General features: G+C 49.4%; 1 protein-coding gene across 3 annotated transcripts in view; it reads right to left on the bottom strand.

Moving 5' to 3' along the window:
* The window catches only part of RXRA (retinoid X receptor alpha), a 129,024-nt gene that overhangs the window by 49,043 nt on the left and 58,084 nt on the right, over positions 1-21,897 (bottom strand). For 2 of the 3 annotated variants that reach the window (XM_015417319.1, XM_015417320.1), the window contains exon 2: positions 8,754-9,019. In XM_015417319.1, the coding sequence (XP_015272805.1) occupies positions 8,754-8,963 (210 nt within the window). In that variant the 5' untranslated portion in view covers positions 8,964-9,019. Of the gene's footprint in view, positions 1-8,753; positions 9,020-21,897 lie in introns of those variants that run through there. The other variant, XM_015417318.1, reaches the window with a different exon arrangement.

The following is a 21,897-nucleotide window of genomic DNA, read 5'->3' as shown; positions in this document are numbered from 1 at the left end:
CCCCCCAAATGGGTCTCTGTGTGAGAGAGAGACAGAGAGAGAGAGAAAGGGGGAGAAAGAGAGAGCACAACGGAATATAGGTCACTGGTTTTCAGAGATGCAGCTCTAAATCTGCAGAATGGTCTTCAGTCTGTGTGGAATGCCCTGCCCTGGGTGGCCCAGGCGAGCTTCATCTTGTCGGATCCTGGAAGCTAAGCAGGGTCGGCCCTGGTCGGTACGCGGGTGGGAGCCCTCCAAGGGAGTCCAGGATGGCTACACAATGACGAACCACCTCCGAATGTCTCTTGCCTCGAAAACCCTACAAGGTTGCCATAGGGAAGCTGTGGCTGGGCGGCCCTTTCCACCACGGGTGGAGTGGGAAGGGTGAGGGCCGGCGGGTGCCAAAGGCCCCGTGGGAAGGATGCCGTGCAGGATCCAGGTGGGTAAGCAGTGAGTCGGAATCCCTCCGACCCTGCAGCCACTGCATCGGATCCTGCCCCTGCCCTGTGACTCTTCAGACCATTTCCCGACTCTGCCTTCGTCTTGCTCCTGAACTGCTCGTGAGTAGCCCTCGGATTCTCAGACCCTGCTGCACAGAATGATTCTCGGACCAGACTCCTGACTCTCTGCTTAACCTTGGACCAGACCTTGACTGTGCTTCTTGAGCGGGTGCTCTTGCCTTACTCGCTCTGCGCTCTGACACTGCTCCCGGTGCCATTCCCAGCCCGGCTCCCAACCATCGGCTTCATCTTACCCTACCCTTCTGCCCAATGGGGACCCCAAACGCCCTATATAGTTCTCATCTCATCCATTTTACCATCACAACATCCCTGTGAGGTTGAGGATGTGTCATTGGCTCAAGGTCACACAGCAATTTCCCACGGCACAGCAGGGATTCGAACCTGGGTCTCCTAGTCTGGCATTCTAACCACTACACCATGCTGGGCAAAGGCCAGAGATAACTAGGAGTTCTCCCAAGTTGGCCAGTAAGAACTGCCGCTGCCCGGGCTTACACTTTCTCTATGACTGCCCACATGCTGTGGAACGGGATTCCAGAGGGTACGCAGAGGTCTCTGGACTTGCATGGGCTTGGGATACTCTGCAAAGCATGGCCTTTTCATCCTGCCTGTGATAGGGAAGGTTGTGGTCTGCTTCATTCCGTGCTGTAAGATTGCATTTGTTTTATTAATATACTAGAAATAATGCCCGTTGCGGAAATAAATACAACGGGATCTAGAAAGAGGCTCTGGGAGAGTGCTCTGGCTTTGGGCAAACAGTGTCAGTTTCCTGTGGCGACCTCAGCAGGGTTTAATGACAGAGTCCACTGTTTTCTCCAGAGGGACTGATCTCTGCTACCTGAAGAGCATTTGTATGTTTGAGTTATCTGTAGCCCTCACCTGGAGAGTGGTAACCATTGTTACCCATTCTCCTCTCCCCTATGAGGTATGTTATGCAACTGAAAATCCCAACTGCCTTGCGGGGGGGAGGGAGTTTGAGGTGTGGAATGGAGTGAAGTCCAATCAGCTTCCATATGCAAAAGACCAGGTTGTCGCAGCAGTTGTGGTGTGGGCGGGACCCGGGCTTTGCCTTCTAATTGGTGGCGATATATGCTGAGGAGCAGTGCCATCAGCCATACACTAAGGGAGTGCATTTTAGAATTAGAACTTTGGCACCCACTATTCAATTATATATAAGGAGAGATTTAAGCTGTGTTGTCTCTTGCTAACCAGGAGAAAAGCAAGATGTACATATTTTAAATATAAATAAATACATTCATAGTAAAGGTTTCCCTTGCTCGAAAGCCAGTCGAATCCGACTCTAGGGGCGGTGCTCATCTCCGTTTCCAAGCCGAAGAGCCAGTGCTGTCCGAAGGCACAGAGGCGCACAGAACACTGTTACCTTCCCACTGTAGCGGTACATATTTATCTACTTGCAATTTCTTGCTTTCGAATTGCTAGGTTGGCAGGAGCTGGGACCAAAAACGGGAGCTCACCCCGTCATGTGGCACTCGGGTCTCGAACTGCTGCAATACCGACCTTCCGGTCTGCAGTTCAGCATCTTAACCACTGAGCCCCCGCAGCCCCCGTAATACATTCATAGGAAGCACTATTTGGATTTTCACAGGTTCTCACATGTTGGACATATTCGGGAGGGGAGCTGTGTATATACCAGGCTAGAATAGATGATGGGAAGTAGTATAAGCTACAGAATCAACTATGCAAAACCCAAATCTGCATAATTTATGTAGGTCATGTCAGGTTCCCAGTCCAATCACTCTCCACACTAGCTTTCTATACGGAAAGGTTTATTGGGAGATTTGAGATGTTCATGGGTTTAAACTCTCTGTGAGAACTGGGGTACAAAGGCGGGAAAACAGAATATAGTTACAACCCCAACATTCCATTCATACACATCAGCTCTACTACAAAGACCATGAGAGATATATGGTCTATCACTAGCCAAACACAGACTCCAAGGACATCTTCCGTGTGAAACATGTCTCTTGAGGCGCCATGGGAAGAATGACTGAAGCTGGCCTCCCTAACTACAGACACTCACTCCCAACCCCCCCAGGAATGTAATGGTAGGCGAGGGCAAGCGATGCACATCAGCAGGTTGTGCAAGACCAGAAGGGGACGCAGGCAGAGGAGGAGGAAGGCTCTTCCTGGCTCACTTCCCTGGGCTGGCAAGGCTGTCCAAGATACAGGCCCCCCCCAGGAATGTAATGGTAGGCGAGGGCAAGCGATAAGAATGGAAGAATAACAAATGGTTGGGAGCAGGGAGTAAATGGGATACACAGGGCATGCTTATACCGAGCTGAACCATAACAGGTGTGACTACACGAGATTGAAATACATCAGGTACAGTTGTTTAAAATGCCCGAGTCTGACAGGTCATGGAATTCACCATTCTTCAGCAGAGAATCGAGACGGCCTGAGCATGTTTACATAAACAGTGTCAGCAAGAGAAATATGGCTTGTTCTCCATTTGTGGTCCTGTGTATTGTGGGAGACTCCCAAGGTCCTTGGGCTCTGCTAGGTCTCTGGTGCCAGCCAAGCAGAAGCTGACAGCAAGTGGCACCTGCCATCCGATGCTCCACACCTTTCCATCAGAGCCACCTCTACTCCACAAGGCAGGCACATGCTCCATTACCCTGGGAGTTCTGCGGACCTGAGCAGGGACACGTGGAGTGGGGAGGGAGGGGAGGGACAGGACTCCGGCCCCCCTCCTCCCTCCCCCTTCCACATTCTGTGTTCTGCAGGCTCTGGGAAAGAAGAGAGCAGGGCACGTGGCAAAGAGACGGCTGGCAGAAGTCATTAGGCCCTCAGGGCCTTAAGTGTCTCCTTCAAGAAGAGCACTTCAGGCAAGCCACAGGGAAATGTCAGGAGCTGGAGAGGCCACACAGCTAGCTTGGCAACAGGCAGGACTTGCACCGTCCTTTAATTCCGGTCCTCTGCCTCATGTGACCAGTCCTAGAAACAGAATTAGCACGGGGCAGAGGAAGACAACTAAAGCAGCCTCTTCTCCCTTGGACCTAGCTCCAAAGCCCCATGCGCTGGGAGGCCTTCTGGAACTAGCTCAGGGGTCGTTTCCTGCCGGAGCGCACAGGAGCGGAGCTCCGGCAGTCAGGAGCCCAGGGGGCGGGCACATGCCACAAGCCCCACCCCCTGCTCCCAGCAGCCCTCAGTAGAGCCACGAGGAGCAAGAAGCAGCCAGGTAAGCTGCAGAGGCCGCCCCCCCGGCCCGCCTTCAGGTACCCTTCTCTGTGAGGGCACATCTGCGCATCCCCCCCCCAATAGCTAGCAATCCAAAACAGTCCTGTGGAGCCTGAGCGGTGGGTGTTGCCTTCTGACACACTTCTGGTGATGTCAGGGGATGTGGCATATGCAAATAAGTTATGCAAATAAGTTATTCTAATGAGCTCCTGCATCTCTTTTTCTACGAAATGACCCCTGGCTACAGCACCTATATAAAAGAAGGCAACCAGGAAGATCTACAGAAGTTCCCTCTATATACTTACTGCAAGCAATGTCCAACAAACGGCAGTGTACCGAGGGCACCCAGAGGTTGGATGATCCAGTGTCGAAGACTACAGTAAACTTTTGTGGTGGTGTCCCAATGCCAATCTCTCCATAATACTGAGCCTAAAGAGTTAGACACAAAGACAAAGGTGAGATCCCTGCCCGTGAAAAGGAAATTCCAGACAAATTTATATAGGATCAAAATGTATGCCATGTTTGTGGAATCACTCTACAAACTGCAATGGCAGTTACCACAAGTGCACAGATGAAAAGATGATTGCAAACAGATTATTTTTATGAGAGAGAGACTGACTCTAGGGAAGAGACATGTCAGTGAATACTTCAGTGCAAGAAGCACGCTCCTACACCATCCCACTTGAGTGTGTATGTGTGTAAAATGTTGTCAGGTCACAGCTGACCTATGGTGACCACACAGGGCTTTCAAGGCAAGTGATGGAGCAGAGGTGATTTGCCATTGCTTTCCTCTGCAAGATCTTCCTTGGTGGTCTCTCACCCAAGTACTGACCCTGCTTAGTTTCTGAGATCAGATGAGATAGGCCTATCCTCTACCATTCCGCGTCCCTATCCCACTTACAAAACAAAAGTAAACAAGAAACAGGTAAAGGTAAAGGTTCCCTTGTTCGAAAGCCAGTCGAATCCGACTCTAGGGTTGCAGTGCTCACCTCCGTTGCCAAGCCGAAGAGCCAGTGCTGTCCGAAGACGTTTCCGTGGTCATGTGGCTGGCATGACTAAACACCAAGGCGCACGGAACACTGTTACCTTCCCACTGAAGTGGTACCTATTTATCGACTTGCAATTTCTTGCTTTCGAACTGCTAGGTTAGCAGGAGCTGGAACTAGAGATGGGAGCTCACTGCATCATGCGGCACCCGGGTCTCGAACTGCTGAACTACTGACCTTCCATAGCCTGCAGCAGTTCAGCGTCTTAACCACTTGAGCCACCGCAGCTCCATAATACACTATAAGAATTGCCTGCAGAATGATCTGGTGATCCCTGAGGCAAGCCTCATCTAGCAGCAGTAGCCACAGACAATGCCATAAAAAAAATCAAGAATGTGAAGCCAGCACCAGAACATTATTCAACACCTGTCCACTCCCTACTTGGCTCCCAGAAGTCCCACTCCTTTGCTCGGCCTTGATACAGCTGAGGGGACAGGCGAGCAGAGTTCTTCCTGACTTTAACAGACTTTGGGATTCTTTAACGTATTTCCTGCAGGAGCGCACAGGAGCGGAGCTCCGGCAGTAAAGAGCCCAGGGGGTGGGCACATGCAACAAGCCCCACCCCCCTGCTCCCAGCAGCCCTCAGTCAGAGCAAGAAGCAACCAGGTAAGTTGCAGAGGCCCCCCCCCGCCCCCTGGTCCAAGACAGTCCAGTGGCACCTTTAAGACCAAGTTTTATTTAGGTACAAGCTCTCCCTCCTCTGCGAGGACAGATCTGCAGGGCCCCCCCCAATAGCTGTGAGGGCACATCTGCGCATCCCCCCCCCAATAGCTAGCAATCCAAAACAGTCCTGTGGAGCCTGAGCGGTGGGTGTTGCCTTCTGACACACTTCTGGTGACGTCAGGGGGTGTGGCATATGCAAATAAGTTATGCTAATGAGCTCCTGCACCTCTTTTTCTACGAAATGACCCCTGGGCTAGCTACTCTCTCCCCATGGGGCTTGTGGTGAGGTTCAAGGGCACAGCCCCTGAGGCTCTACGGATGCCCAGAGGACAAGAGCCAATCTAGTGCAGAGGGCAAGGCCTTGGGCTGCACAGACTTGAGCTAAAAAACCCCAGGTGGCTTTCTGGAGCAAGGCAATTCCAGCCTAGCCTACCTCACAGGGTTGTGGGAAAGGGATTCCAGGCACCCTCCCCCCCCCGAGCCCTACAGAGAAAGGGGAAGATGCACATGCGAGAAATGAGATCGTAGACAAAGATTCATCAAAGCTATAAGTGGCCAGTCCCCAAACCTCAGGAGGCCCAGCTGTTGGCCCAGCTGCTGTGGTGTCACATTTACTGTTTATTTATTTATTAATTATATTTATACCCCGCCCAACCCGCAAGCAGGCTCTGTTATCAGAGTTCCTCACTGGAGAGAAAAGGCCTGTCTCAGAATTGCTCCTCTTGAGTGGTGGAGCTACAGCAAGGCAAGGAGCCCGTTCCATAGCTGCCTCCTCTTGTGTAGGGCTTTGTTGACAGGCCCAATCCTGCCCCCTAATTTCCAATGGGGATGCATCGTGTGACCAGGATTCTGTACAGGTGTCGGTAGGGGGCTGTTTGGTGGGAAGCCCTTTCTTGAGGCCAAAAGATGGGGCTGCTTTTGTCTCCTGCTAACCTGGTTTCTGAGCGAAGAGGGAACAAATTATTTTGGTGGCACATCTGACCCATGCATAATGTGCAGGGCTTCAAGCAGCAGGAACAGGTCCTCCAATGATGTGTGTGTGTGTGTGGGGGAAATTCCACACATGCTCAGAGATGCTCTCATCTGCAGCCCACCTGCAAGTATCCATGCTCATTCACAAGTTCGGCAGGTTTCAAAACTTCCTTTCCTTAGGGAATGCCAGGAACCCACCCACACCTCCCACAGAAGCCCCGTGGCAGCAAAAGGTTCTGGGGAGTGTTCTCAACTCACACAGGGTGCTGGCCAGGCCTGCTGGCCCTCCCCAGACCCCTGCAAGAACAGAGCCCTCTAGACCCCTGCACTGGCAACGTGGAAGGATCCCTTGAGAAGCCCCAAGGCAGAAGGGACCCACCCTCATCGCTGTCATGCCCCACTGCCGGGTGTCTAAAAGAGGCGATGCTGGTGTGGGGAGTGGCCACAGTCGGAGTTCCTCCCACATAACACGGAACTCGTGCAGTTGCTTCCGGGTTGCAAAGGTAGCCCAGTGAGGGGACCAAAGTGTACACCCAAGAAGTCATCCTACAGTGTCTCACAGTGCACACCCAGAGGAGATCAGAAGAAGGTGGCCCAGCAGTCTTGAAGGGAAGCTTGCCGACCATGCCGGACCCTTTCCGTTGAGGAACAGCAGAGAAACTTCCAAGGGACCCCAAGGCCTATAAGCCACAGTTGGATAGTCAAGTGTGGCCTAATCTGTGGTTACTTAAATCTGTGGACCAGGATCACACTCACATAAAACAGAGACTTCTGCAATCTTGAGGGACCCCCAGGTTTGCAGAAAAACCTGGACACGTAAAGATATTACATTGGGGAGGTTTAAATCCCCCTCCCTGAATAAAGAGCCTTCTCTACGCATGCACAGGGGGTGGACCTACCACTATCCTTGAGAAATGGAGATGGAGTCCAGGAGCTGTGTTGGACCCAGCTGCAGCCACCAGACGGACGCTGCCACTGCCTGGCCCAGAGCTGCGTCAGGCTCAGCGACAGGGTGGCGGCGGTGGAAGAGAGCTGTGCCCGAGCTTGTTGGGCAAAGGGGGGAGATGGGATCCCCCCCCCACGAGTCTCACAGGCCCCCACTTGTAATTATTAGTAAGCAAAAGTGAATTTACAAAAGCCAGTTTTATCCAAAGAACTGCAAAGGACAAGAATGTACAATGAGCCATAACAGAAAAGATTTAGGAGAGATTACAGTCCTACTGTAATGTGTGGTCATGTAAGCAATATGCAGACTCCAGACTTGTTGAGATTCAATCAGCCTCTGGAATGCCTCAAATCTACCCCTAACGTGCAGGGCAGGACCAGGGCGGGGGCCCCGGAGGGCTTGGGCTCTGTCTGAGCCTCACTCCCCCTCCCGGGGAAAGTGTGTCCTCCTGTCGCCATAAATCAAGCTAATAAAACAGCAAAAAACGCCTGGCAGGTGTACGGCTCCCAGACAGAAGCCGGAATACCCAAAGCAGCAGCAAACGGCAGGGGGTGGCCCATTTCTCGATCTGCCTCCCCGCCAGCAACAGGTGGTTGGGGTAGTCCTGGCTATTTTTAACACAGGGGACTTATCTCCTTGTCGTGGGAGGGCTTTCTGTTTTTACATAATCTCCCACCAGCCCTGCAGCCTCCTGCCTCCCAGGAAGGGAAACCAATCATTGCTGTGCGGGAGGAAATAATACTAACAACACCAAGAGCAGAGGCCCGCCTGGAAAGAGGAAAAGCAGAGCCCTGCTCTGCAAGACCTGCGGGGAAGGGGGGGGGAGTGGCAAATCATCCCCTCGTCCCCCTCTTGATGCCGGCCCAGCACTTTTCTCCACAGCTTATAGGAGCCCACCCGCCCAGGTCCCTCACCGGACGGTGGCTGTGTCCAAACGTGCAGAGAAGTGTGTCTAAAGACCAGACCAAGGGGCCCCTTTGTCCAGCAGCTTCTGAGAAGCCCTCCAGAAGGCCAGGAAGGGGAGGGCCTTCCCTTGGCGCTCAAAGATATACTGCCTCTCAGCATGTCACCTGTCACAACTGAGAGCCATCCTGAAACAGTCTACAGATCTGACCTTTAAAAATCCGTCAAAACCCTGCCTCTGCCACCGCATCCCCCAGCAGTAAATCTGACATATATAAAACAAAGGTGAATAAATCCCACAAGTACGCAACACCCAGTGTGGAAAAACATCTTGGACGGCCGGTTATGAATCCTTTGCCTGCCAGCTCCTCTGACTTCTTGTATTACGAGAGAGGGAAGAACATTTCCATCTCCATCTCTTTAAACAAATAGATAGCTTTTAAAAACCCTACAGCGTTCTCGCCCTTCATCCACTGGGAAGGTGTTCTGGGCCACTGCAGAGCTCCCCCCGCCCGCCCCGCCACTCACCTGTGGGCTGCCAGTTCCAAAGCCAAGGCCCGGGGTGGACGGTCCAGACATTGAGTGAGACCCCATTGGGGAGCTGATGACCGAGAAAGGAGGCCCCATGCCATTGAGGGGGGAACTCAGGGCGCTGATGGATGAGTGCAGTTGGCTTGCAGACCCCAAGGAGGAACCGATGCCAGGCCCGATGGACGGATGGAGGGAAGGCGCGGTCATAGGCCCACGGCCGGTCGGAGAGCTCAAGGAGGGGGAATTGACTTGCGTGGAAAAATCTGCAGAGCAGAGAGAAAGACACCGTGAGTGGGAAAAGAAAAAGAGGCCACACCAAGCTTCCTGATCCCGAAAACCAGGAAAGATGGGAGAATCTTTCAAAAGTTCATTTTAAGATGCAGAAGAAAAGTTGGGTTTATACCCTGCTCTTCACAACCCGAAGGCGTCTCAGAGTGGCTTACAATCCTCTTCCCTTCCTCTCCCCACAACAGACACCCTGTGAGGCAGGTGGGGCTGAGAAAGCGCTGAGAGAACTGTGACTGGTGGTCACCCAGCCGGCATCATCATCATCATCATCATCATCATCATCATCATCATCATCATCATCATCATCATCATCGCGTTTCTACCCCGCCCTCCCCACAAGCGGGCTCAGGGCGGCTTACAATAGCATGTGGAGGAGGAGTGGAGACTTAAACTCGGTTCTCCAGATCAGAGTCCACTACTCTTAAGCACACCACGCCACGCCGACTCTATTTTAGTCACTTAACAAATTATTAGATCAAAGTAAACCCCCCCCACTCAATAGCACAATCATTGATTTATGATTTGATTTTATTTTATTTCGGCTTACATGACCAAAAGTCTTAAGCACACTTATACACACATATAAAAGTACCATTCATACAGAAAAAGAAAAAAAACAAAAAAAAACATCAGCACTTGTTAAAAGACAATACTCAATCATAAACAGTAGGGTGCATTGTCCCAATATGAGTGTATTACACTAGGTGGAATCGTCAGACAAGATAAATCCTCAAGCGGGTAAACACAGCATCAAATCAGAAAGGTTCATTGATTTATTATTTAAATATTTATTTATTTGACCAAAGGTGCAGGCCTGGGGAGGGGCTACCCCATTTTACTCATAATCCCTTGTAAAGTAGGTTAAGCTGAGCTGCAGTGAGTGGTTCACGGCCACCCAGCCAGCAAATAGCATGGCTGGGCCAGCAGTTCTCCCTGCTGTTCCAAATTCACCACAATGCCTCGCTAGTACCAAAACTTTCCCAAAAAACCCTGGGGAAGAATTAAGCCTACATAAACAGGAAGAACACAGCATCGTACCCAGTTTCCTAAGGGGTTGACTCCCAAGCACTGAAAAGGCCGATGTAGAGCCACCTATCAAATATCAACTGCAAAACTAAATAGTGTATCACGTCATGCATCAAATATCAACTGCCAAATATAAAATCTTGAAATCAAGGACCTCTGGATAACAAGTCCAGAGATCACTTATCCAGTGAATTCTCTGCAGCTCTCTCATCCGGCCTCAACCACCCCTATTGCCCAGGGAGAAAAGGCCAACTTGAAAGCTGAGTAATGGACAAGTCCACGACAAATCAGGATTCAGAAAACCCGGAAGAACGGGGAGGTGAGAGTGGGGTATTAGAAGATAAATGCAAAAGTGTTGGGTTATTGTTATTAATTTTAAAGTTAATCAGCAGAGTAATCAGCATTCAGCAGAGTATTAAAGAGTCAGAGTCCATGGTGTGTTTAAAATATAAAAGTTTACTACAACCTAGCATGGGGAAAAGGTATACGGGATGAAAAATAACAAAGAGCTATATTTCTACATCCTTACAGCTAGACAGAAGATGGCAGAAGACTAATGGAGACTGAACGAGACTTAACTTCTTCTTGCTCAGGAAAAAGAGCCATAAAAATGCTAATACTAGCCACTCTCGTCTCCAATCAGAACAACAAACTAGATCTGAAGTTGCCGGGCTTTCTAGCTCTCTAAACTTATTGGTTACAAACAAACATGTGATTTAGTAAACAGTATTAACCCAGTAAATACTGAACAGTGTTTTAACTTGTAACTCCCAACAAAAAGCTTTAACAAGAGCCAAAGTAAATGAGACACAAAGGTGAGATGGAGTGTAACAGAGGTCATTTCAGGGGGGAACGCGGGGGAACGCAGTTCCCCCGGGTGAGGTGCAGGGGGGCGGGGCACATGACGAAGCCCCACCCCCTGCTTCCGGCCGCCCCGCTTCCAGCCCTCATTCAGCCAGGAGGAGGCAGGAGAAGAGGGAGGGTAAGTTGCTTCCTCCCCGCCTCTCCCCACCCCTGCCTGCCTGGGGCCAGGGAGGGCCTTGGCGGGGCTTCCTCGCACTCTCGCTGGCCTTGCAGGTCCACCGCCGGGCCCCTGATGTCAGGGGGTGTGACATATGCTAATGAGTTATGCTAATGAGTTCCCCCAGCTCTTTTTCTATGAAATGACCCCTGAGTGTAGAAGGTCATTTAGAAAACAGGATAAATAAGAGGAGAGGCTGGAGTAAATTACGGGTGCAGAAACATCCTAAAAGTGGGTCAAGTCAGCAATGGTGTATACAAAGAGACTTGTAAGAAGTCATATGGATTGCACTGACAGTGTAGGTCAGTGCAATCCATATGAGGAGACATCAAATGAGCAATGGACTCGGACTAGGATTAACAAAGTCCAAATGGTCATGGTGTATGAAGTATGAATATAAGGAAGAAAAATGGTATTACACCAGAAGAAAACAATGAAACAACAACAGGGTAGTACATGAATCAAACTGATAGTTTAGTTTTAGTTTTATTTGCAGCCAAGACATATTACAACAAAATTAATAAATTGTGAATAAAGGTAAAAGACGTTTAAAACAGCAATAAAATAAATTTTAAAATTCTTAAGAGACAGACAGTTAACAGTGAGATGACTGACATTTAACTTGCTGCGTTATTATAGATTTTCTAATTCTTAAAGCAAACCATCCATATCTAGCCACTTGATATGTTACCTCCGAGTGCCTGCCCGCACCCATAATTCTTCATAATACCAACTCTTTGCCCACTAGGGAGAGGTAAGGACATGGGGAGCAGAAGTCATTTACAAAGATGATTATAGGCCTTACAGTCGAACACAACATGTTCTAAATTTTCCATGCCTTCGTTACAGCAGGGGCATGTATGTTTCCTCAAATGCGATTTTCTTACACTTTCCCTCTGTAATTGCCAGAGGAAGAACGTCCCAGCGCATGACAGTAAACGTTTCCTGTATTTGTGTTGACAGATGGTGAAAATAGGACATGGGCCTTACTCTGTTGATGTTGATGGGGTCAAGAAGTGTGTGCCATTTCTCTGTTCTACCTATATTGTTCTGCCTATCAATATCTGTAATCCTCTGTTTTATCAATTTTCTGCCTTTGTCATAGGCAAGGGAACACAGGTATTGTTTTACGAAACCAAAATAAGGGAGTTTCTCCTCTATAGCCTTAAGCGGGGGTGGGGGGGTATAAAGGTGTCTTGTAATCAGTGTTCCCTCTAAGCTGAGTTAGTGTGAGCTAGCTCACAGTTTTTTAGCCTCCGGCTCACACATTTTCGTCTCAGCTCAGGAAGGAGGGCCCCAGAGCAAACTAACTTATGCAGCAGCCAAATCGCTGGCTCACAGCTTTAATGCCAGTAGCTCACAAAGTAGAATTTTTTGCTCACAAGAATCCACAGCTTAGAGGGAGCATTGCTTGTAATATTAAACGTGTCAGCCCCTTGGATAGAAAAACCAATTTCAGCCAATAATGAATCACCATGATCCATAACCTTGCCTCCACACTAATCATTTCGGTTTCAATTTGAATAAGTGCATTTGTAATGCCATTACGGTAGGTACCTGTAGAACAGATCTCAAAAATTTTGATTGGACTATGTCCAGTTTCTTGTAGTTTGATGTAATATTGATGGGGCCCCAAAGGTAAGTTGACTGAGAGATTTGGCCTTATATAGTCTAAGGGCAGCTACAAGACATTTGCCCCCTTTGTGCCAGTAAAATTTTTGAATTGTCCCACACTCCTTCTGGCATTTATGGCAGCAGAATTTATATTTACAGTTCTTGAACTGTTTGCCTGGACGTTAACACCCAGGGATCACACAGTCCTTGGAATGAACGAATGATGTTTATTTGCAGTCAAAGACCATTTATCAAAATATTACATGTTCATTAAATACAAGCAAATTAGCTTTCAGCTCTAAAAATAAACATATAACCTTAAAATCATTAAACTGTTAAAAGGAGAAAAGTTTAACAGTCCATTATATCAAAATAATTATGAGATGTTTAAAACTTAACTACTTATGAGTCATGCAAAGGTAAATGAGGATTCTACTTGATCTGCTTCTTATTATGAAATCTTACCAGTTGCCAGCAGAATGTTGTTATTTGTCTGGAGATCTGCTTATTTCCCTCTATCAAAAGTCTCTCTAGATCAGCTCTCTCTGCATCAAGCGCTGGTCTATCCAAGAGGGGGGCAAGAAGTTTATCCCTATAAACCTGATGAAAGGGACAGCGAAAGAACATGTGGAGCATCGATTCCACTTCTCGCACAGAGCCTGGGCAGCACCTGTCTTCATGTGGTATCCTTCTATATTTTCCTTCTAAAACCTTAGAGGGAATAGCCGCACAACGAGCCAGGGTAAGAGCTCTTCTACAGGGTGGCACATCCAGATAAGTCAGGTATTTAGCCATTTTCATTACATATCCGGAGTCATTATGGACCAGAAAAGAAGGACCTCGGTTTAAATCCCCTTGGCACTCTGGATCACAAATCCTTTGTTTTATTATACTTCTCGCCTGTATGCTGTTTTGCGCCAATAAATCCTCAGGTGAGAGTCCCATTTTTTCTAAATTAGTCTTGGTCATTCGAAACCACCTTGGCTGATAGGGATCTTTGTTTATTAGGGGGAAAAGTCCTTTTTGATTTGAATTCATCGTTTTGAGCCATTGATATGCAGAGGATAACAATACTCTGGCTTCTATTCTCATTAGACCAGTTTCTAGGCGTAGAAGGGCATACGGCACCCCCGGAGGAACCTGTGAAACCTTGGCAATAAATCTGGATCGAACCTTCTCAAGAGCACATAAATTAGTGGCAGAAATGCCCAAATAGATTCCATAAAGGATCTTTTAGTAAAGGCCATTACTTTAGTTTTTGAAGAGTTAACCTCTAAGTTTTTATACTGGCAATACTGGGCAAAAGAACTCATGGCTCTCCTGAGACCTATGGGTGTCCTTGCAAGTAGGACAGCATCGTCTGTGTATAAGAGCACCCCTATGTGCCCGTTGCCTAGCTTTGGGGGATGGAACTCAGGCCTGTTAAATAGGTTACCACATCATTGATGTAAAAATTAAAGAGAAGTGGTGCCAAAAGACATCCTTGTTTAACTCCTTTCTCAACTCTAATAGGATTTGTCAGGGGACCCTGAGAAGAGTACCTAACCCTTATACATGTGTTGTTGTGAAGGGCCTGAATAAGAAATAGTATCTGTCAGGTTCCCAGTCAAATCACTCTCCACGTGCACTTTCTTCAGGAGCATACCAGGGAGGAGGCGCAAAGGAGCGTTCGCACTGTTGGCCCGCCCCTGGCGGAGGTGCGGTTGTGGCTTTTCCCCCAATCCGGCAACATGCGCCTATGCGCGGCAATGCTGCTTGTTTGCGGCTTTTAGCGTGCACACTTATGGGAAGCGGGATCAATGCTCTCTCCAGGGTTTGCTACCGCTTTCACCTGGTACTTTTTTAATGTGGTAGGGAATCGTCATAGGACAGGTTGAGTACGGCTGGGGAACGCCTGACAGCTGTGGCTGTGTGAACCGGCCCCTATAATACGTTTGTGGAACGTGCCTGTATCGGGCCAAACTGCCAGTCTGAACTCAGCCCCTGTTAGGTAGGTGGGGCTGAGAGAGCTCTTTCGAGGACTGCTCTTGAGAGAACAGCTCTGACAGTATGGGAATCTGCACAGCCAATCAGAACCCCAGTGGCCAATCAGAAGCCGTACTGGATAGGAGCCTAACAAAGCTCCACCCACTTTCTAAGGACACTTGCTGGGCACCAGGGAAGGTGATGGCGGGCGGCGGCGCAGGCCTGAATCAGCCCTGCGCACTGCAGCCCCCACCACACTCACAAAAGGGTCTTTTTGCAAACTGAGCTGCGGCCAGCAACAGCCCCTCCCCCGCAAGCTTTAAAGGGCCCTACAGTTGATGACGTGGTCCCCGCCGATCAGCTGAAGCCCTTTAAATCTTTGCAGATGGGGAGGGAGAGGGGGTGGCTGTGGGTGGCCACGGCTTGGGGGTGGGGCTTCCCCTGCCGGCCAACGGTCCAGCAACGGATTGGAGCCCCCAGAAGCAGGGGAACTCCTGCCTGGACCTGAGGGCTGGCAAGCCAAGCACCGGGGGGGGGATTCAAAAGGAATGAACACAAGATCCCCCCCGGAATACAATGGCGGGCAAGGGCAAGCGATAAGGGCGAAGGGAGCAGCAAGCTAAACAAATGGTGGGGTGCAGGAAGCAAGCGGGATACAACAGGTGCAGCTGGTCAAATGCCCGAATCTGACAGTAACGTTCTATCAATACCTGAAGCTCTTAATTTACCCCATAGAATAATTCTAGAGACTAAGTCAAAAGCCGACTTCAGGTCCAAAAAGGCAGCGAAAAGAGACCCATTTGAGTTGGAGGCATATTTGGTAACCAGGTGGTCCAATATCATACAGTGATCTAAGGTGGCACGCCCTTCTCTGAAGCCTGCTCATCTGTGTCCCAAACACGGTGGTAGAATTCACAGACCCTCTCCATTCACAAAGCACCTTCCTGAACAATCCTGCCGTCGCAGAGGTCCCCTGCTCTTTCTGAGTCCATGGGCCCCTCTGGGAGTCTGACACAGGACTGCAGGAACAAGTAAAAAACCACAGCTACGGAAGGTGAGCCACATACACACGGGGGGAGCCCCAAGTGCAGGGAGAAGAGAGGTAATTTTAAAAATATGTTCAGAGAGAGGAGTGAAAGAGAACAAAAACAACTCTGGGGTGGATGCTGCTGCTGAAACAACAGTAGTAGTAGAAGAAGAGATTGGATTTATACCCCATGGCCCTTCACTACCCGGAGGAGTCTCAAAGAGGCTTACAATCTCCTTTCCCTTCCCCTCCCCACAACAGACACCCTGGCTGAGGACAGACTGGCAGAGTGAAGCGTGAGGGAAGTGGGGCAAAGAGACCCAGACCAAGTTGTGCCAGGGATTCCCGGTCGCACTGCACCTACTGATGCAGGAGCATACCAGGGAGGAGGCGCAAAGGAGCGTTCGCACTGTTGGCCCGCCCCAGGCGGAGGTGTGGTTGTGGCTTTTTCCCCACTCTGGCAACATGAGCCTATGTGCATAGGTGCGGCAATGCTGCTTGTTTGCGGCTTTTAGCGTGCACACTTATGGGAAGCGGGATCAATGCGCTCTCCAGGGTTTGCTACCGCTTTCACCTGGTACTTTTTTAATGTGGTAGGGAATCGTCATAGGACAGGTTGAGTACGGCTGGGGAACGCCTGACAGCTGTGGCTGTGTGAATCGGCCTCTTTAATCCGTTTGTGAAACATGCCTGTATTGGGCCAAACTGCCAGTCTGAACTCAGCCCCTGTTAGGTAGGTGGGGCTGAGAGAGCTCTTTCGAGGACTGCTCTTGAGATAACAGCTCTGACAGTATGGGAATCTGCACAGCCAATCAGAACCCCAGTGGCCAATCAGAAGCCGTACTGGATAGGAGCCTAACAAAGCTCCACCCACTTTCTAAGGACACTTGCTGGGCACCAGGGAAGGTGATGGCGGGCGGCGGCGCAGGCCTGAATCAGCCCTGCGCACTGCAGCCCCCACCACACTCACAAAAGGGTCTTTTTGCAAACTGAGCTGCGGCCAGCAACAGCCCCTCCCCCCTCCCCCGCAAGCTTTAAAGGGCCCTACAGTTGATCGGTGGGCCACGTGGTCCCCGCTGATCAGCTGCAGCCCTTTACATCTTTGCAGACAACACTGACACAGGAGGATGCTGTTTGGGGTGGGGCTTCCCCTGCCGGCCAACTGTCCAGCAACGGACTGGAGCCCCCAGAAGCAGGGGAACTCCTGCCTGGACCTGAGGGCTGGCAAGCCAAGCACCGGGGGGGGGATTCAAAAGGAATGAACACAAGATCCGTGCAATGGAGAAAGTAAACTCTGCACAAGCGAGTGCTGCGAGGGAAAGATTCGGAGGAAGGCAAGGAGTGCAGAAGGTAAACAGAGCGTGCGGGATAAAGCAGGACCGACTCAGGGCCAGTGAAAACCAGGGACAAACTTGGAATGCAGAAAGGGCCTGAGTTTCAGTGAGGAAGGTGGACTATAAATGCAAGGGGAGGGCGGGGACTGGAAGCAGGTCTGTCATTCATGCTGTATTGTATTACACTAACCGGACCCGGGAGACCTTGGGGGCCAGTCACTCGCTTTCAGCCTCACCTACCTCACAGGGTTGTGGTGAGAAGGAGACCCTGTAAGATGTCCTGAGCTCCATGGAGAAAGGTTAGGATAAGAAATATATTTTAAAAATGATTTCACACATTACGTTTTTTTAACACCTTAAAGGGCATGCACAAAATGGAAAACGCACGAAGTGGCCCCAGAATCAGGGCTAGAGATGTGAAGGCCCGGGGAAAAAACGGAAATATTCGGGGGGAAACCGTTCCCCCCCCCCGGTTTTTCCTGAAGCCTTTTTTGTTTTTTTTCTGTAAAATTGGAAAAATTGAAAAAGGAATGTCAGAAGAAAATAAAAAGGTTTCAGTTTTGTTTTTGCATGTGGGAGGGTATTCTGTTTGTAATAATTGTTTGGATACACTATATTTTTAATATGCTACTTGTGATAATTTCATGTCAAGTAAAAATGTCCATAGTCATATTTTATGTTCCTAAAGTAACAGAATGACTTTCAATCTAGAAAAGACAAAAGAAATGCTAATGTAGCATTTTTTTCAATTTTTTCCGAAAATTTCCATTTCCCCCCCAAAAAACTGGAAAAAAGCTGGGTTTTTTTTCCGAGCTTCAAAATTTCCGGAAGTTTTACATCTCTAGTCAGGGCTGCATGATTTATTCAAATAACCGGGACAGAGAGATCCACGGAGAGCAGCAGGGGTCTCCCATCAGCCAGCCGCTCTGCCAGCCACTCCAAAGGCTCCTGAGAACGAAGGGTGCCCTCCCAACCGTCCTTTTGCCTGAGGGGGAGACCGCGGAAGCCTCTGGGATATTTTTCTTGGAGTAAACTGCAGGAGTCGTCCTTCGGGATTCAGCCCCTCCCCTGCTCTCTCAAGCACACCCAAGGGACACGAGAGGCTGCCATCCAACGTGCACCTTTGTGAACTGCACACGCCAATGGACTCAGTGGGGCTTACTTTTGAGTATGCACATGCAGAATCAGGTGGCAGGCCACCGGAGACCACCAGGCGGGTACTTCATCTGCTGCAGCCCACGCGGTCAATTTAGAATCATTCATAATCTATGTAACAGTGGAGGATAGCATGGCTATAGTTCCCCACTGTCCCTACAAACACTCCCTTTCCTTTTAAAACAAACAGCTTTGCAGTTCATTTCCTTGCTATCCACCACGGGTCCTCCTGACATGGTCCAGAGAAAGGCAGCCTTGGAAAATATTTTAAACGAATAAATAAACGCCCAGGGATTCAGTGTGAGGACAAGAGTGTTCAGTGCAATGGAGCAGCATCAAAAGGGGAGGGTCCCGTGTGCGAATGTGTCCCCGTTTCCATCCGTGCCGTGCCGGAGGAAGCATCTCTGCCATCAGGACAACCTGTGAGCTTTCCCTGATGTGTGTGTGTGTCCAAGCAGGGGAGATTTTGCGAGTCTTTCCAGGAGCAGAAAGCAGCCAGGCCGGCCTCCTCCCACCCCACCCCCCACCAGCTCCTCTTACTCATCCTGTTTACATGCAACAGACAGTTCCCAAGCGCCGGGCAAGGAACGGGGTGTGTGTGTCTGTGGGGGGAAGAGGCTTGGGGGGGGGGGGGATTCTGCTACACAAAGTCAAAGAGCACAGTACTTCCGAGCCCTGCCTCTCCCCAGTTCTGATGCAACCAAATTTTTCCCTGACAAGGTTAGTTGTATCATTACGCACAATCTGTTTTGTTATGATGAATATGATTAGTATTTTAAGAACTGTTTTAAATAACTTATGATTGTTCTTGTTATGGTAAAAACGTTGTTCCTTGCTCCGAGCCCTTGGGTAGCAGGAGAGGGCAAGTCATAAACATAAAATAAATAAATAAAAATGTAAAACACCAGACGGGTCCACGTATGCACATTCTGGGCAAGCCCGTGCGCATGCGGTGTCTCCACAGGAGTGCGGGGAAAGTGCACGTTGGGCCCAGAAGCCAGGTCCTGAGATGCTTGCTCGCTTGCTGTAAAACAAGGTTCTAGTCCTGGTGGCTGTGAATAGAGGCTTGAAAGGGCATGAACCTCAGAAGCCAGAGAGGGGCCTGAATTCCCAACTGGCCTTGCCCCTCCCCATGAGAAGCAGAACCAGATTTAAATTAGGCAAGAAAAAAGAATGTACACATATTTGCTGGCTGTGCATCATCACGATAAAAGGGTGCCAGACACAGCTTCTCCCAGACAGAATTTAGATTTGTCTTAGGGTGGGTTTTTTTTAAAATCTCCTTCCTCGACTGAGCTCAGCAGTACACACGGTTCTCCCCCCCCCCCTCATTTTCTTCCAAAGCCTGCTCAGTACTCTCACCACTACACCACACTGGCTCTTGATTCCCTGGCTGCAGACTGTCCATTTGGTCAGCTGGGAATAAACAAAGTGCCCCCAGCCTGCACTCAAAGGGTGTTGGTGAGGCCTTTTGCACTCCAGCTTCCTGCACAGAGGCACCATATCCCAAAAGGGTGGCCCAAGACACTTTGGAAACTTTCAACAGCAACAGGGCACCATCCACCAAGAAGTTATTCTGCACAAAAATATCCAGGAGCTGAGCAAGAAAAAGACAGACCACCATATCCACAGCAAAGGCAACTTTTACACACAAAAGTTTGTCAGACCAAAATAAATTCTGTGTTGCAAGCTCCCAGTTCTGAAACCACAGAACCCCATTAGCAAGGCATTATCCTCCCCTAAAATTGCAGTTATTTTCTCTGCATAGACAATTTTTATGCATTTCCGTGTTTTCCTGAATTTTTATTATGGGTAGAAATCTGAGATGGCTCCAGTGGAAATCTGTGAAGTCGTTCGAGAAAGACATCCATTGCACACGAATAAATAAATGGCTCCACCTCACCATTTTTCCCAAAGCAGTGGTTGCTCTTTTGTTTGAACCCAGTCACTCTCCCAATCTCTGCGTGGTGAGAGAATTGCTGGCATGCCGCAAGAAATACATTAATTAAGGGAAGGATCCTACGAGCCCAAAGCAGGCACCCACAGAGGAAGCAGCCCACTGTTAACTTGCGTGATTTCTGTTGTCTTTCAACCAGCCTCTACCTGACTGATTCTGCTGTTTCTCTGAATTAAGCAATCGGTTGCTTCCAAAAAAAAAAAAGATGGCAGAAGAATCCAAGTGGGACTCCACCTCCCGCAGCAGACGTTTTGTGGCTGGGTCTCCCTGTTTTGGCCGCCATTTTGTGGCTGCACTCACAGAATTGTGTCTGGATTCCAAAGGTGCTTGCAGACTCCAAGGTTGGGGACCTCTTTTTAGTGTCTACAGATCATGAACTGCAGTATAACAGTATAACAGTTACTCCATCCAACAGTCTATTTCTTTACCAAAGCAGAGGAAGCCAACTGGTAAAACGGCCTCCATGAGTTCTAGCACCATGCTCCACCAACATGTTTTTGAAATACTACCTTTAAACAAAGATATTTCTCTAAAGGCCAGACAGTACATTTTCACGTGTTGATTACCTTAGTAAGTCGGAATTTAATGCCACAACACACCTAACTCCACAGTTATTTAAGTGTTCATAGTTTCAAAACTCGGCCCACAGGCAGCAAGGGCGAGGGGTCCAATTCAAAATTTGGTCCAACATGGCTGCGCTGTGCAGGGCCCGCTGGCTCCCAAGCTCGGAAGGAATTCCACATCTGTACTATAAAAGCATTTTGAAAAGTGTCAGTTTAAAATCCTGCTAATGGTATGAAAGCCAGAAGAGAAGCATTTTCAAATCAGATATACACTCAGACAAATGAACACCCCATACCGTGGCTGCAGACCGACTGGTTCTTCCCCCAAATGTCTCCCTTCAGCCATGGTAAGTCAACAAATGTACTTTTACCTTTTCTTTTTTTTTTACAGAACTTACACCAATGTTTGTTCCACACAAATAAAAGAGAGTTATCATTACATCCATTCTTCTCCTCCCTTCTGCAGGTTAACCCACAGAATTATGGGGTGACATGTCCCTCCACAAACATGAGAGTGCTCAAAGAATGAACTTGCAGAGCCTCTGTCCATCATCTTCAAGGCCTCCTGGAGGACTGGGGAGGTGCCACAAGATTGGAGAAGAGTGAATGTTATCCCAATCTTTAAGAAAGGGAAGAAGGATGACCCGGGAAACTACAGGCTGGTCAGTCTGACTTCTGTTGTTGGGAAGACATTAGAGCAGATTTTAAAGGGATCGATCTGTAAGCCTCTGAAGGACCACTTAGGCCCCTGCCACACGGCAGGGAAAACACTGGCCAAAGTGTGGCTTTTAAAAGAGATGCCGTGGCGGGATCCCACGATCCCCTGAGCCGTGGCGCCGTTGCTCCCCGGCACGATCAGATGCCGGGGAGGAAGAGACAATTGGAAGGGGGAGGCTGCCGAACTGTGCATGCTCGAGCATGCGCAGTATGGCCGGGGATGCGCCAGTGGAAAGACGCGCCGGCGATCCCACGGCCAGCAGTGATGCGGGGGTTTGGCCGGGAGGGGCGGATTGGGATCGGGCTGGGAACGGGCGCAGCACGATTCCCAGATGTTGCTGTGGGATCGCGCCCGTTTGCTGCGGCCCCGATCCGTCCCTCTCCCGGCCCAAAACGTCTTGTGTGAACAGGGCCCAAGTGATCCAGGGAAGTTAGTGTGGTTGGGTTGCCAATGGTTTTGTCAGACCAACCTGA

The sequence above is a fragment of the Gekko japonicus genome, unplaced genomic scaffold, assembly GCF_001447785.1.
Source record: "Gekko japonicus isolate JY-2015 unplaced genomic scaffold, Gekko_japonicus_V1.1 scaffold2011, whole genome shotgun sequence".
Taxonomy (NCBI): domain Eukaryota; kingdom Metazoa; phylum Chordata; class Lepidosauria; order Squamata; family Gekkonidae; genus Gekko; species Gekko japonicus.
This window is presented reverse-complemented; position numbering and strand designations above follow the sequence as displayed.